The sequence below is a fragment of the Rhea pennata genome, chromosome 1 (assembly GCF_028389875.1).
Source record: "Rhea pennata isolate bPtePen1 chromosome 1, bPtePen1.pri, whole genome shotgun sequence".
NCBI lineage: Eukaryota > Metazoa > Chordata > Aves > Rheiformes > Rheidae > Rhea > Rhea pennata.
Window position 1 is genome coordinate 154109632 of NC_084663.1, and position 15549 is coordinate 154125180.

The window sequence follows — 15549 nt, forward strand, 5'->3', positions numbered from 1 at the left end:
GATACTCATTATTAGTTACTTAGAATTAAAAAAATATGTGAGGAAAAATCTTATTTTGGTAAACCAATAAGTCAATGACTGATTGCATTGTGGAGTTCTTGTGCATCATGCTGTTCAGTCTTGCTAAAGAATCAAAACTGGTGCCCCGGATTATGTTCTTTCATATCCACATAATTTAAATGAAGACTGCACCAATATTAACTCCAATACTGTTATTGTCCTTGATCTTCTCCATTTGACTTACCGGGATTCCAGCTTCCCCTCTTTGTCCAGGTTCACCTCTTTCACCCTGAAAACAAAGATGCACCATTCAGATATATTAGCTGTTCCCATTTATATCTTAACAACTTTTTTTACAATACAAAATGACAAATATTTGGCAAGAGAAAAAACACCACTCCTATACAGTTCTTCAGGCATACAGTCATCATATGAAATGCGTGTTTTTGATGTTTGATTTTTTTTTTCTGAAAAGCTTTCTAGGAATGTGAACACCGTAGGATGTCCGCAGATTTGCTGCTCAAATTCTAGCGTGATAAGTGTCAGAGAAATGCCAAGTTACATTCTCCCAGTTCTACCTACCAGTTATCTGCAAATGGCCTGATCAGATACAGAGGTGTCTGTTAGTGTGAGATAATTGTAGCCTAGAGTCACTATATTGACTCTATCTCCACTGGCTGTAAAGGCTGTCCAGGCAAATAGCTCAGACATCTCTGTTTAGTCATGGAAATCCCAACATGTACATTGCTTAATGCAGACTGAAGAGCAGGAGTAACAAAAGTTGAACTAGCTGATGATGAACAAAAGTTAAACTAGCTGATGATGAGACCGGACCAAAGCATGATTTTTAAATTTGCAAAGAGAGATTTCTGCTTTAAGAAAGACTAAGATCAATTAATGACTAAAATTGACCCCTCTTTTTTTTTTGGCTTTTGCAAAAAGATCAATGTAGCGTTACTAACATTTCAGTAGACTGAAATCTGCTGAAAGGATAACTGAAATCAGCATCAACTATGAAGATAAAGAATACCCACAAGTGGTATCTTTGGCAGGTGTCAGAGCTATTGGCACCAGTCAAGGGCACATTCAGATCTTTCAGTATCATACCAATTTACTTCTTATCTTTCTACCCAAAGTGTGTGAATCACAGGAATTTAAGAAGTGCTGATCTGGAGGCTGGTGACTGATATGAAATATATATACAGCAAGGAGCAATATATGAGAATAAACTGCATTTTGCTATAGAGGATTTTGCTAATATGTATGAACATGTATACAAATATCTGTACCACATAAACACACACGACAATGCAGATTGTTTTCCTAAAGATACGCTTCTTTTAAAGCAGGATAATTTTACTCACTATTAGGAAAAATAAGATATCGAATGACTTCTCAGCTGAAATTTCTGACTGCAGAATGAGAAGATGGCCAGTGATGGTCTGTAATTGTGTATTAGGATTTACTTAAAAAAAAAGTTTGCCAAAAGCACCTCTGGACAATTTTGTTAGAAGTGCTTTCTGAATAACTATACCTATCATAGTCTCAATAAACATTTCACAATCCAAGCTATGGGAAAGCATACTCTTTGCATGTAGTAATGTCTTATAAGTACTACCTCTAAATGCACATTTGTACAATAATTTAGTTTTGATACTGCAGTGTTCTTAATTCAACATGTATTTTGGCAAGATATTTCGTAGTTACCTTATGTTTGTCAGAGGGGACGCCCATTAGTTCCCTTGTAGGAAGCCCAGGTGGACCTGGAGGACCTGGGGGGCCCTGCGGAGAAAGCACAAAGGTGTACTCACTAACAGTTACAATATCTCATGAAGTTGCAGATCTACACAGTATCTAAGAAACTGGAACAAAATGAGCAATGCAAATTTGCCTATGCTAGTAATATGGTTCTAAATCTCTAAACAAATTGATGGCAAGAAATTTATTTTGTGCCGTGATTAACATTTAACACTACTTGCTCTTGCACTGTAGGCTTCCAGAACGATTGTAAAGATTATTGCTTTATTTAAAGTAGCTTGGCTCCATAAATTTCAGAAGTGCTACCTCTGATTTATGTCGATGTATATGAGGTCAGTTAGACATAGACATGTAAAACTGTAATTCATTTATGAAGATTATCATTATTTTCAAAGCTAATACTTGTTTATTTTTCAGTAGAGTTTTGCAAATAATTGCAAACTAAGGAAGTATTTAAAATAGGTTCATTTCTAAATAACGAACTACAGCAACTTTGCCTATTAGTTGTCATATTAACTCATTAGTTTTCCTTTACCTGTTCACCTTTTTCTCCATAGAAACCAAGGCCTCTGTTTCCCTGTAACAACAATAGGTCAAGATTTACCAAATGTATATCCCAGTACATGTAATTTGAACGTAAACAAACTTAAAGGCTGTTTCAGGTTTAGAATTGTTTAGAACACCACTGAAAAAGTGTAATTATATAATAGTCTAGGTTTACTTCAAAGTGTTTTTATAGATTTAAAAATATTTTCACAGACTTAAGCAGTCAGAAAGAAGGCTCTAATTAAAATTTCATGCTAGCAGTGTTTCATATAGCAGGCTTTGAGTCATTCTCTGAGTAATAAGGTGAAAAGATCAAACATTTCTTTTCCAAGTTTTTTAATAGAACTAAATGTTAAATAAAATACTTAACTAAGTTGGAACAATGAACTCATGTATTTCTTCCGCTGAGATACAATTGAATATTGTACACACTGCAAAGATTCTCTGTTCAGAGGAAGCTACTGTGACTACAGTAGCAAATTAAATCTGGCTCTAGAACTGGTTTAATCATTTCAGGGTAGGTGATCCCTGTGTAAGATTAACTTCTCGTGGTATGTAGCCAACACAGAAGTTCTTGTGCTCCACAGCCTATGGTGCAGCCTGTGGTTCTTTCTTTTGCTGCCTTTAAGTGGGTCTTGGATCAAACCTCAGGGGCTCAAAATCAACACAAACATAACTTTCACACAAAGACTTACTTGTGGTCCTGGTGGTCCTGGGGGCCCTGGGGGTCCCTAGGGAAACACAATAGGGGGGAGAAAGTTACCTGTTGCTTAGCAATGAATATATGTAGGACTTCAGTTACTTTATGTCTGAAATATAAATACACAATTAGACGGTGGTGCATTCCTCAGTTTTCAATGTTATCCTTATTACATTAGCTATGTTTACTAGTCTGAAAAACACCATCTTAAGCCATACAATAATCTTTCGTAACAGCATAAGTCTTCCATTAAGACCTAATGAAAACTTATTTTTATTTCAAGTAGTAAGAATTTGTGGTTTTAGATCCTGCTTTAGCAAAATTTTAAGTTTATGCTTAAAAGTAAGCCTATCTTTGAGTGCTCCTCTGGACTAGTGTCTTGCTACTGAACCATTCTGTAAAGAAGGAGAGACCTGAAGGGTTTTTTGTTGTTGTTTAAGATTACCATCTGCTTCTCAGATTACCTGCTTGGTATTGAACAGAATGAAATCAAAGGAAAATGTTAGGAAATCAAATGGTAAAAGAGAAATAATGCTGCTAGAGAGAGTCTTGCAAGAAGATTAGTAGGAAAGTTATTAAGTGGAGAGTGTCATCTCCCTGACTCTGTCAGCTAAGGTGGATGATGGGGTCCGAAGGGCTCTAAACACTAAAAATGCTGCCAAATGTCGGAAGGGTGTGGTGGCTAAGGCACAGCAGCTGTTTGGAGAGGAAGATGGTGAATAAGAGCAGTAAGAAAAGAGAGGAAACAGCAGATGGAACCGCTCATTTACAGAGCTCAGAAGGGGACACAACTGTGTTAAGCAAATCAACCACTACCTGCAAGAAAAAGGTAGCATTCAGCTGAAATCAGGTCACTTCTGTTTTAAACTCTCTCTACCTTGCTATGCACATTTGTGTGCATAAACAATAAACCTGTTCTGAAAAAATTACTTTTAATTCAGACTCGGTCAGTCAAGAAATCTTCGAGATGACTGCCTGACCTGCAGGGCAGATGCACTCTACAGGGCATCTCACGGTCCTGAGGCCCTGCAGGGGCCTAGTGGAGCTGAGTTTGCCTTTGTGTGTGATCTAGGACATAGAGAAGAGGAATGAGGTAAACTCATGGGAAATGCTCACAGACCCCACAGGTGAGTCACAGCTTCAGATCTGTTAAATACAGTCAGATCTATTTTGTTAACAGCTGGGAGATTTGGTGCTCCATCCACTCTGGAAGAGTGTTCAGAAAAAGATGTTGCAAGGATTGCACCCAGAGGGATGCACTCATGGGGATCAGAAAATGGTACGGCGCATAGCCCTCCTTACATCCATGACAGTGTACTGGGAATAAGAGTTATTGTAGGTTGGAGGTCCTGCGTGAAGCTCATGAACCTCATGGCTTCACTTTTGAGAGAGTGCAGGTAAAGGACCAAGAAGATTTCCCTTCAGGGAACCAGAGGAGAAAGAAAAGTTGCAATTTACCCTGATGATAAAGCAGGTGCAGCAGAAAATTAACTTTGGGAAAGGCTTAGCATGCTATGGATCTAATACTGGAAAATTTGTGTCTGAGTGGAGGGTCCCTGCAAACATCTGTAGAGGCTGTGTGTAAGAAGTCCTGAATTAAAAAAAAAATACATTATGTTTCCAAAATCAGTGACATAGAGCAGGTCTGAGGTAAATATTGACAAAACAAAGAGAAAACACCCAATAAAGCAAATGCTATAAAGCTATCTTAGAGGGGGAAAAAAGCAAACCTAAGGGAACATTAAATATATTGAATTTGAACATTTTCTTCTCGCCCATAAAACCATTAACCATGCTAACAGGAAGTATAGAAAATGATATTTGGAGAGAACATAATCATCCCAGTAACACTGGCCAAGTCCAATACTGTTGATTTTTGAAAAAAAAGACCGAAAGAAAAGTTTAAATATAAAATTGTACTCTAAATACTAATGAAGACAGGTATCTATTTAATCTTCTTTAGGAAGTGTGGACAGCTAATACACATACTCTTTAAGAGCAGAAAATATAACATATTTAGGCCGTAATATCTTTCACAACTCTTTGTAGGGGGATGTAGACACTTAAATGGACCACATTCAATTACCTGTACAAACTAGACACTTTTCAGGACACTACAGAAATAAAAGTGTAAATGAAAAGCCTCAGGCAATATAGGATGAAAGAAAGTATACTTTTTTTTGGAAATATTCATCCTCGCAGAATTAGTGTTTCACAGTGTCTTTCAAAGTTTTAGTTCCAATGATATCTATTTGTTACTTTTAAACTTGTTTTTCTATTCATTTGCTAGGTTACAACCCAGCATAATGGATCTTACTGAGACGATTCTTCTCTTAGGCTACTTTCCTATAGAACATATTTCAAACATACTTACTGGTCTTCCTGGTGCTCCTCTTGGACCAACAGGTCCTTGAATACCCAGTGTACCCTGAGGTCCCTTTAAACAGAAAAACATCAATTAATATTGTTCTGATATCGGATGTTAGTGGTACTTTACCATATTTGCTGTAATACTACTTACTGGAAAACCATTGAACCCTGGGTCACCAGGTTCTCCCTAAAATGTACAAAGAAGTAGAAGAATACAGTAAATACGACATACAACACTGAATAAAAGCATTTCTTGTTCATTGATTACATTTTGTTCTCCTTCCATCTTAAAAACTATTTAAAATAATCATAGCATATAATGCTATACAAATTCCTACTTACAGATACATTCATTACAGATTATGATATAGATAATCTAATGGAATTTTTCACACATCAATTTTATGCTTTTCATATATAGTATAATTGCATTCAATATATTTAGAGGGTGCAAAGTTGGCTAGAGAAGTTGGAGATCCCAATGGACATCAACTTGTGGTTAATTCTCTTTTGAAAACCCCATCTAACCAGTAGCTTAGGGATATAACCTTAGCTGAAATGTGCAAGTTGACTGAGGACATTTTTCTTGAGTTGCATGGGAATTACCAAATCATTTTGATTCTCTTCTGAGTCACTGAAAAGCATTTGGAACATACCGTTTTCAGTGATCACATATTTTAACCTCAGTACATGTTGAAATGTTTTTGGAAATTGGATCCAAAAATGTTCTAGTGCAAAGACCTTCCAATACCCATAAATAATGTAGTATTCAGTCCAGAAACCTTTAATCATTTTGAATAGTATCTTAAGTTTTTTTTATATATCTAGCTAATTTGAGTAAATTTAATGGAATAATTTTACCAAGTGGTACCTGGTACTCTACTTTGGTAGCAAGTACTTTCTGGAATTAATATAGGTGTCAGTATCTACTCCTTGACTATCATATACTTGAGCAATTTCATACTCCTTACTAATTATTAGCAAGTGATCATAATTTAAAGGGTTGCTGAAGGAAAAAAATTCATTAAAAATACAGGCTATCTACAAATATGTCAAATAAAAACATATTTTGGCACTTATGATTGGCACAAAATATTCATAAATGATGTAAATAGATCTCTTCTGTGCTGAGTACAGCACTGAGGCAGTTTAAAATGCAGACTGTACTTCATATGTTTGTTACAAGGACAATTTATACTCTACTAATATATATAATCTGCTATCATCTGATACTTTCAAATTACACAAAATTATATAAATGAAAAAAGGTACAACACAAATTTTAAAGGATTAGATACAGTAAAAGCATCCATACTTGGAGATTAGATAACTAAATTACGTACTGAAGCATATTTTATCATAAGTCAACCAAAATTCTGTATTAAAATTATACAGCAAAGATATTAAAATAAACAGAATAATTCAATGGACAAAACTATGACAAAGTAATGATTCTGCCATGAATGATGCAAAGATAGCCATTAAGCAAAGAGATCAATCTTTGAACTACAACATTTACATTTCTATTTTAAAATACAAAGCTAAAAACATTCTAAAATCAACAGTTTTTCAGAGTTCTCCACTTTCTCTGCAATCAATGTGTGGTTTGGAATTCCTCACAAATAAGCGAGTGGATATCTCCTTCCTGGAAATCAGATAGGCTTTACTGTCACCAGAGAAAGTGGAAGTTGCCTTGCAAAACCTACAAAACTCCAAGTGGGCCTTGTGGAATATGACTTTAAGGATGTAAGAAAATTAACTCTACCATTTATTTTTAAAACAGCAATGCGTATGAATTTATAATTTATCAGTGCACAAGTGTTATATACATACTCTGTACTGGCTGGCAATGTCTGGTGGTAGTATATAGGGCTCCCCCTTCTGGCCCTTTGGTCCTTGGATGCCCTACATTGATGTGACCGAAAAAAAAAAGGAAGTTAAAAAAAAAAAAAAAGGTAAGCTTTCATAAGATCTGTGAGGACATAAAGGGTTAGAGTAATGAAAAGGATCTGTCAGTTTATTCATGAGTATATACACACCACTGTTTAAATGCAGAGACTATGCCTAGGTCTGGAAATTCAGAATATAAATGCAAAGTATAAATAGCTACATAAGAGAACGAATACCCAGTTAAGAGGAAGAGCTTCCTATTACATGGGAGTAGTATGGGATAGCGCTCACAACCCCCATCTCCCTGCTCAAATGGAAGCTGGTGTTCCTCAGGGCTGGGTATGTGACCTGGGAAATGCAGGAGCTCTACACTTCATCTCAGCACAACCCTCCACAATCGCTCTAAAGAAAGCCTGCAATTTCTCTGGCAGAGCTAGCTCAGTAACAGTAAATATACCTGGGGATGAGCCAGGGAAATAAAAGGTTATGAGTCTGATATTCTTTTATTATTGCTGAATAAAGATGTACAGGTTTCCCTGAAGTAATCTCCCTGCAGGTCCTATGAGATAGGTATAGCTCTGGTCCTGGCTGCAATTTAATAACTAATCATCATGCAATACTTCCACAGTAGGGTCACAAGGATGCTATGCTATGCCAAAAGGGAGCTCTGTTTAAGAGCTCTCCCATTTGATTTCCAACACACACCTGAAAAAAAAATTCACCATAATAATGATCTTAGCTGCAGGTGTTCATATACTGTCAGCTACTTACAATGGTACCAGGGAAGCCAGCGGGTCCTGGGCTTCCTGAGTCACCAGGGTCACCTGCTGTCCCATTACAGCCATCATGACCCGGCTTCCCCCTTGATCCTGGCTGCCCTGGATGACCCTGCAGAGAAAAAAAAAAGTGTTTATCTATCCATCTGTTTCTAGTTTTCCTTTTCCTGTAGTCACACAGTATTTAGACATTCTCACATTAAATCCAAAGCTTGGATCCATGGGAAACTATGATTTTCAAAGAAAGAAACAGACAGTGCCTTTTTTTAATATAGCTGCAGCTTGAACCAGATGCCCCAGACAGCATGAAAAAAAATGAGTAGTGAAGGACCTTTCAGAAAGGGTAAGAAAGCTATGTTCAATGCAGTCTCTGTTAAGCACAGAACTAAACCAGATGAGGCTCATGTACAGAGAGTTACCAAGAACTGTGACTGTTAAGGATTATATCGCTTTCAACACTTCACACTGGAAAAGTATGAAGAAAAGTTCCTTACTGGCTATAAACAAGCTATGAAAAAATGTTAGTGGTGCTATGGGAGCATTTGGTTGGGTGTCAGGATGAAGCTGTAAGTACAGTCATGGGGAGAAAGCAGAGGAACTCAAACCAAGGGACTAGGGGGAACTGCTAAAGTTCCTCACAGAGCATTTGTGGTACAGGAAGAGAGGGAAGAGTTACTCCTATCTCAAAATGGATTTCCATTGCTTCAACTACATTCATCTTATTGCAATTGCTTCTGGCTGCTTTGGGATCTATGAGAAGCAAATCTGACTTTGAGTAGCTTTCTTCCAGGGGACTCAATCAGAAAAAAAAATGGAAACATAAACAGAATACGTCTCTCTTCTCCATCATCTAGAACAGGAGAGTTTTCTCTTTGGTTCTGCTCCTTTACTTAGAAGAAAAAGAAATCTCTCCATGCCCCTACCTAGTTCCATTAAGTACTGTCCTTCTTCACTCCAGAACAGGTTCAGGCTTGCAGCCATCCTATCTTGGCCTTAGCCCCCCCACCCTACTACTTTGCCATTACAGTTTCTACTTGTTTGTGCCTATTTGCCTTCAGAATTATTTCTTGACCAGAAAACTGGTCGGGGAACATAACTGAGTGGGAAGGGCAGGGGAACACGAGGGCAGGTCACAATAAGCATGCAGCTTGGTGTAGTATCTGAAAATATTCTATTCCTCCCGACGCAATATGCAGAGATCCCAAAGGCTGTGCTAAAAAAAAACTTGCTCAGGTAACAGAAGCAGGTAGTAAATCACTCCCCTCCTTTACAAGGGAGTGATTTACTATCCTTTCCAGGAAGTTAGAGCACTTAAAAAAATCTCAGTGTGAAGTGGTAAGATAAACAAGCTCCTTGGCTACAGGAGTTCTAATAAGAACGGTAAAGAGGGTCTTCTGCTTTTCCTTTAAGAGGGAGGAGAGAGAAAAGGAAGAGTATGAGAGAGAAAGGCCTGAAACTTGATATGGAACTTCTCTGGAAACAAAAAAGGGTGAAAGGAGAGTGGATGTGGATGTGTGGGTTGCAGAGTGAGGCCCTGGTGTCAAAGAGCACTACAAAGGAAACCCAAGCCTGGGAAATCTGTCCAGGGATTCCAGTGACTCAGATTTCTTTGTTATTTTATGACACAAGAAGTAAAGAAGTGTAAGCTGGGAAAATACCACACTGTGAACTTAACCCAGTTTTCCTCTTTGAATATTTCAGTTTCATGGACCTGGACAATTTGTTCAAAGTTTGACACTATTTAGTGTCATCATTTAGTAAGATACAGTATTTGTAATATTTTTAAGACTATCATCTCATTCATGCCATATGAGCTACAAAAAATCACAGTGGTCAGTATTCTTGATGGTTTTCTCAGTGCTTTAAAACTCTGAAATAATTAAGGAATGACCTATTGGTGTCCTTTGCTCACACGGCTAAGAGAGGTGAAGCACTTATCTCACAGTTCTCTCCTACAAACAAACATGTCTAGCTGGATAACCTCCAGGGACACTGGAAACATTATTCCTCTTTTGTTCCTTTTCATGGATTTATCCATGGACCAAAGCAAACAGACCTTAAATATCTGAGGGAGTTAGATGGGGCAAAAATTCTGTTCTCTTGTTATAGAGCTGCAGTTTCACTTAGTTTAAGAAATGGCAATGGCTTAGAAGAGTGTATATGGCTGAAGCAGAATTTAGCCCAAAGATTTTACTTCAAGTACAAAGGCGTTAAACCAATCTGAAATATTTGCAGATGGTGATTTCTAAAGCATGAGGTAATTGTCTACTTACAGGAACGCCATCTGCCCCAGGGAATCCGGTCACTCCTCTTTGTCCCTACAGTAAAACAGCACAATTAAAATGATGTTTGTCCTAGTATTTTGTTCATTAGCTGAATCATCTGATATCAGAAGTTACCATTTCTCCTTTGGGTCCACTTATTCCTGGAGGTCCTCTTTCACCTTTGTGACCTTTGGGACCTTGCACTCCTGGGATCCCCATCAATCCTGGTGGTCCAGTGAACCCCTGTGATCCAAGGAGTCCTGGCTGGCCCTGATGAAAGTAATAAAGAAGCATTTATCTAGGAACAGTTGTAATGCATGAAGCTGGATTAGTTATCACTGCTGCAATGGAGTCAATCTCTTGAAGAGAAAATAAACACAGAATCTCGCGCCAGCAGGCCAGACTCTTTGATGAACGTCATCTGGAAACACCATGCAGAGAAGCTCTGAGAACAGTGACTACATTGTGCCTGACAAAATCAATAAATGGAAAGTAAGACACAAATCAATAAAAAAGATCTTCCTACTTGAATATTCCCTGTTACTCTACAAAAGAAAGTAATTTCTCTGGAAGAAGGAGAACTGGCTGCTCAAGAGTGATACTCCATAACCTACAACATAACCAATTACAGTACACTCCAAATAAAATATGCTTCATTGTGAAATCTACTTAATGGGCATATTTCTTACAAATGGAGCCAGATATTTAATAGCAAGACTTTCTGCTTCTGTGGGATGATATTTCTGTTTAACCACAGAGTTTAAAGATGACTAGACATGTAGGCTATGAGGGTATGGCATCCACATAAGTTGAAGAGTTGCACCCAGCGCTCCCCCATCATTAAAAGTTCCCTCCCAGTGCTGGTTCAGTAAAACAGCCCTAATGACTCTCTTCAGGCCACTTCAAACATTGTTTAAAAATAATCCACTATTGACTGCCAACATCACAAGGCTCAATAGGGAAAAAGATCATTTTGAAACGACTCTGTGGTGGTTTTAAGTGATGGGGTTGTGACAGTATGTCTGAGATTTGTAAACCAAACCATTTGAAAACCATTCCAAATGGAGTGTCACCAACAGCACATATGTTTTGTATATTCTACAATACTCCGTGCACTAATGCCACTTTAATAATAAATCATAGTAATCTCTTGAGAAATATATTTGAACAGTGTAATACACCATTTATCAAGACACTCTAATTGTCTAATGAACATGTTTTTAAAATACAGTTAGATTTTACAAAACCATTCTGCAACAATATCAATATCTCAGAAAGCAAGAATTACAGCAAAACATGAACACTAATATATATACAAACAAGCTATTAAAAACAATAATATCTTATTTTAGCATAAAATATAGATTGTATTCCACCTACAACAGCTTATTTCCTTTCCCATGCTTACCCATACCTGGAAAGAGTTAAGAGATCTTGTAAATCCTGCCCAAGTATGTTATTACTAATTTAACTTCATTTAATGCCACTGAAATGGGGGTGGGAGGGGGAGATGAAGGAGGGTAGTGTGGTGATTGAAAGAAATGAACTTCAAAATATCCTAGTTCCCTTGAATTCAGAAAGTAGTAGTCAGGATACAGAATAATACCTTATTGAATTTTAGGCAAACTTTGCTTTATTCTATTAAGGGATAGGCCCATTTGCAACACTCTTCCAAAATATCATTGTCAACCATCTATTTATAATGAAAACTCATCTATTGCAGCTCTGTGTAAAACTACTCTAGTTGTTTGTATGACAAACTCCAAAACAAACACTATAACTGAAACTTACCTTACTTCTGTTTTTTTAAAAAAATCAATTTTCCATATAGCTTTTGTGGAAAACTGACAGTAAAGCTATCTGAATACATCTTTATATTTTAAAATTGTATTGTTTCAAATGAGTCTATACCAAGAAGCTGACATAATGAAACAACATACAAAACAGTACAATTTTCACTTGGAAAAGACCAGGAATGAGCCAGTATGCAGACTGAAATGCATTTAGTTCCTCAGGGACGAGCCACCAGCATGGATCTCTTGCACCTTATTCACTGTACTGTTACGATTAATCTGACAGAGCTGAATGCTTAGGAGAATGCCTGAAGGACATAGTGGATTTAACTGTTTGAGTTGTCAGAGTGAAACAAAATCTGTCCTGTGCTTACAACCAATCCTAATTTTATATCGCACCTCTGCTTCTAGAGCAAGCCTGCTATAAAAGTCATGGGGAATATCAGGTTTTAGAAGGCCAATTTCTTTTCATTTTTTACGTTAACAAATTGAGAAGATACAAAAGTCATATGAACAGATATAAAATATATTATGGTTTCTGTTGGCAAGGAGGCACACACATCTGAACAAGTGGTAGCTCATTTACTTATGTCACTCACAATTTGCTACTACAGCTGCATCTTTCTCCATATTAATAGTTTTCAGCTTGTTTTTAATCTGTGAATCTCTGGAAATTATCCTACCGTAGTGCAAATCCTTGCCTAGCCAGATTCACAATAGATACTATTTTCTTAGTTATCTGTCTCAAATGGAAAGCTGCTAATTAAAGTCTAGAATAAACTGAACCAGAACAGACCAGTGTGAGCTCCGGGGTCAGGAAAGAGAAGTCCTTCCTGCTGCACCCTTTCTCCACTTTTCTTACCTATTGAGGTTAAAAAAGTAGAGACCACCCACCCATATCTGGAAAGGGATCTTTAAGGGGAAGAAAGTGTATATCATACATCTGTAAAAACATAAAAACACAGAAAATTATTCAAACACAGTTGTGGAAATGCAATTGAGTTGGCTCATTTTTCAATTTTAATTTTGAGAAGTTCTGAAAAAAAATCTTCCCCAAACTCACCAAAAAATTGGATTATGTATATTGAAAGTGTTACTTCATTTTTGCATTGAAGTAAATGAAAGCTGAAGATGATCAAATAAATTCCAGTAGCTATTCATCCACCTGAGACATGTGGAAAGTCTTTTTAGTGCATATATACACCCATTTGTGTGTACTTGCACAGCAGACAATGTAAAACATTTAATTGCAAGTCTGATAAAACACCAGTTATGTTCAGATAGCCAAATGGGTGCATACCTTTCTCCAGGGGGCACACAGAGGTATAATATTTCAAAGTCAGTGTTACATGGGATACAGTTACATCACCAATTCTGATACCAAATACCACTCTCTCACTTTCAGCCCCATTTTCCGATCTGATATGGAGGAAGGATTAAACAAGGAATGGAAAAAGAAGAAGAGAGTCAGTGCCCTTTCCCCATACTTTTCTGCCATCTGTCAGAGTATTTGTTTACTGAGAAATAGGGATGTCCCTGGATGAAGTACTCTATTATTTCCAATAAGGACAATATAACTGATCTTTCTGGGATCAGAAGGCTACAGCTAGAGCTGGAGAAGTACTTAGTATCATGACAATCTTTGTGTAATTCTTTAGCCAGTAAGTCACTCAGCTTGTTAACTGAATTAACTTTGTTAACCTCTGTTAACTCAGACATGTCAACTTCTAATCTACTTTATCTTAGATCTTCTGTTGAACAAGTTTATCCTTTGCTCACTAGCAGATGACCTGAGAACATTACCTCTTTTGCAAAGGTCATTAAGGAGGCTTAAGCAAAGACAATCAATAGAAAAGTGGAATGATGCTTTATTTGACTGAATTATTAGAGTCCTGAATTTCCCTGTGTGAAACATGTGCTCAGGTTATGCTCCTGGAGGTTCAGAAATCCTAGAAAGGTCTCCAGAGCCCTGATATCCTCTCCAGATAAAAGTTTCAGGCCAAAAACAGGGCAAGCTTAGGGAAGTATGCTCCCTCTATGTGTCATATTTTAAACTACTCACCGTGTACTCTCTCTGACACTCCTTTTTCTTAAATGAAAAACAGAGCAATGTAAAAATGTGTTATTGCCCATCCTGTTCTCTAGTAGAAGGTTTCAAATTTTGCTGAGGCGAACTGGGACTTTTTCAGAACCCAGACCACGCAGTCCTCCTCAGGAGTACATTTGCAGGCCAATGTTAAGAGGCTTACACAAGAGTGTGTGGTGTATTATCTGACAATCTCCTTACAGGGAGCACATGAAAAGAAAAGGAAGAAATGGCTCAATGGAATATCTTGAAGACTATTGAAAACTTTTACCTTCCTGTTCACTCTTACACTAAACTTCCATTGCAATTCAGATGAATTGTAAAGCTATCAATGTCAGCATACACTTCGAAAAAGACAGTCCCTGCTATGCTCTTCCCATGACGAACTAGAAGAGGTCTCACACAATTCACGTGGCCAGCAAAGCCATGTGCAAAAATCTATTCACAGAGAGAAGCAAAGGTCAGAAATTTAAGAAGCCTGGAGGAAATCTTCCCAGAAAATGTTTTCAATCTTGTATATATATATCAATGCTTGTCCAATGAGGAACATGAAAGAAAATGCTATCATGGTTGTGATTTAATTTAATAACTGTATTTTGTGATTAAGTTCCAGTGGACTTATGAAGATCCCAAACAGACTTCTAAATCTATACTGAATGTTTTGGAACTATAATTTTAAATTCCAATTCTTTTAGGATCAGTCCAATAGACGCGATATCATGTTGTAATGATTTCTTCTTTCTAAATTACTGACAGATTTGGACTATGGAAACAACTGGTAGAGGAAGCTGTGCTAATTTTGAGACCAATAAATTGTTCAAGTTGTTATACAATTAAAGAGAGAGTAAGCGAAAATCCTAAGAGGTTAAAATACAAAGACATTTTCATGAATTGCCAAGAAACATCCCTGCTGATGCATACATATGAAGAAGGGAGAAAATTAGTGATTGGAATAATGAGAAGGCAGAATCAGAATTACGGCACAGCTTCACTGTAACTGAACCCATTTCACCATATTCCATGATAGACTTTTACTTTGTAACTACTTCTGGTATACGGAATGTGATGATTCAGTATTCCCCAAATGGAAATGACCCTTGTAGGTCGTAATTTATTTAGCAGTGGACATGAAGAAAAGAGGTCAGCTCCCTGACATTTCAAAAAAGGTCATTTCTGAAAGAACAAGTTCACTTCCCGTGGCAATGGTGATTTGACTGTGTGATAGACAAGTGGGAGTAAAACTGGACTGGAACAGTTACCGCAAAAATAGATGGGGAAAGGAAGTGACTGCAAGAACCTAGATCTAATGCCACTAATAGAAGACAGAATCAAGCAGAACAGGAAGCAACTCTCTAGGGAGGGGAAT

At 37.3% G+C, this 15549-nt stretch overlaps 1 protein-coding gene across 2 annotated transcripts in view; it reads right to left on the reverse strand.

Annotated features, from left to right (window-relative positions):
• The window catches only part of COL4A2 (collagen type IV alpha 2 chain), a 140798-nt gene that overhangs the window by 40471 nt on the left and 84778 nt on the right, over nucleotides 1-15549 (reverse strand). For both annotated transcript variants that reach the window (XM_062601703.1, XM_062601702.1), the window contains exons 5-14: nucleotides 10440-10574; nucleotides 10314-10358; nucleotides 8036-8152; nucleotides 7208-7279; nucleotides 5526-5561; nucleotides 5379-5441; nucleotides 3000-3035; nucleotides 2294-2335; nucleotides 1708-1782; nucleotides 245-289 (exon numbers count right to left, since the gene is read on the reverse strand). In XM_062601703.1, coding sequence (XP_062457687.1) covers nucleotides 245-289; nucleotides 1708-1782; nucleotides 2294-2335; nucleotides 3000-3035; nucleotides 5379-5441; nucleotides 5526-5561; nucleotides 7208-7279; nucleotides 8036-8152; nucleotides 10314-10358; nucleotides 10440-10574 — 666 coding nt within the window. The remainder of the gene's footprint in view (nucleotides 1-244; nucleotides 290-1707; nucleotides 1783-2293; nucleotides 2336-2999; nucleotides 3036-5378; nucleotides 5442-5525; nucleotides 5562-7207; nucleotides 7280-8035; nucleotides 8153-10313; nucleotides 10359-10439; nucleotides 10575-15549) is intronic.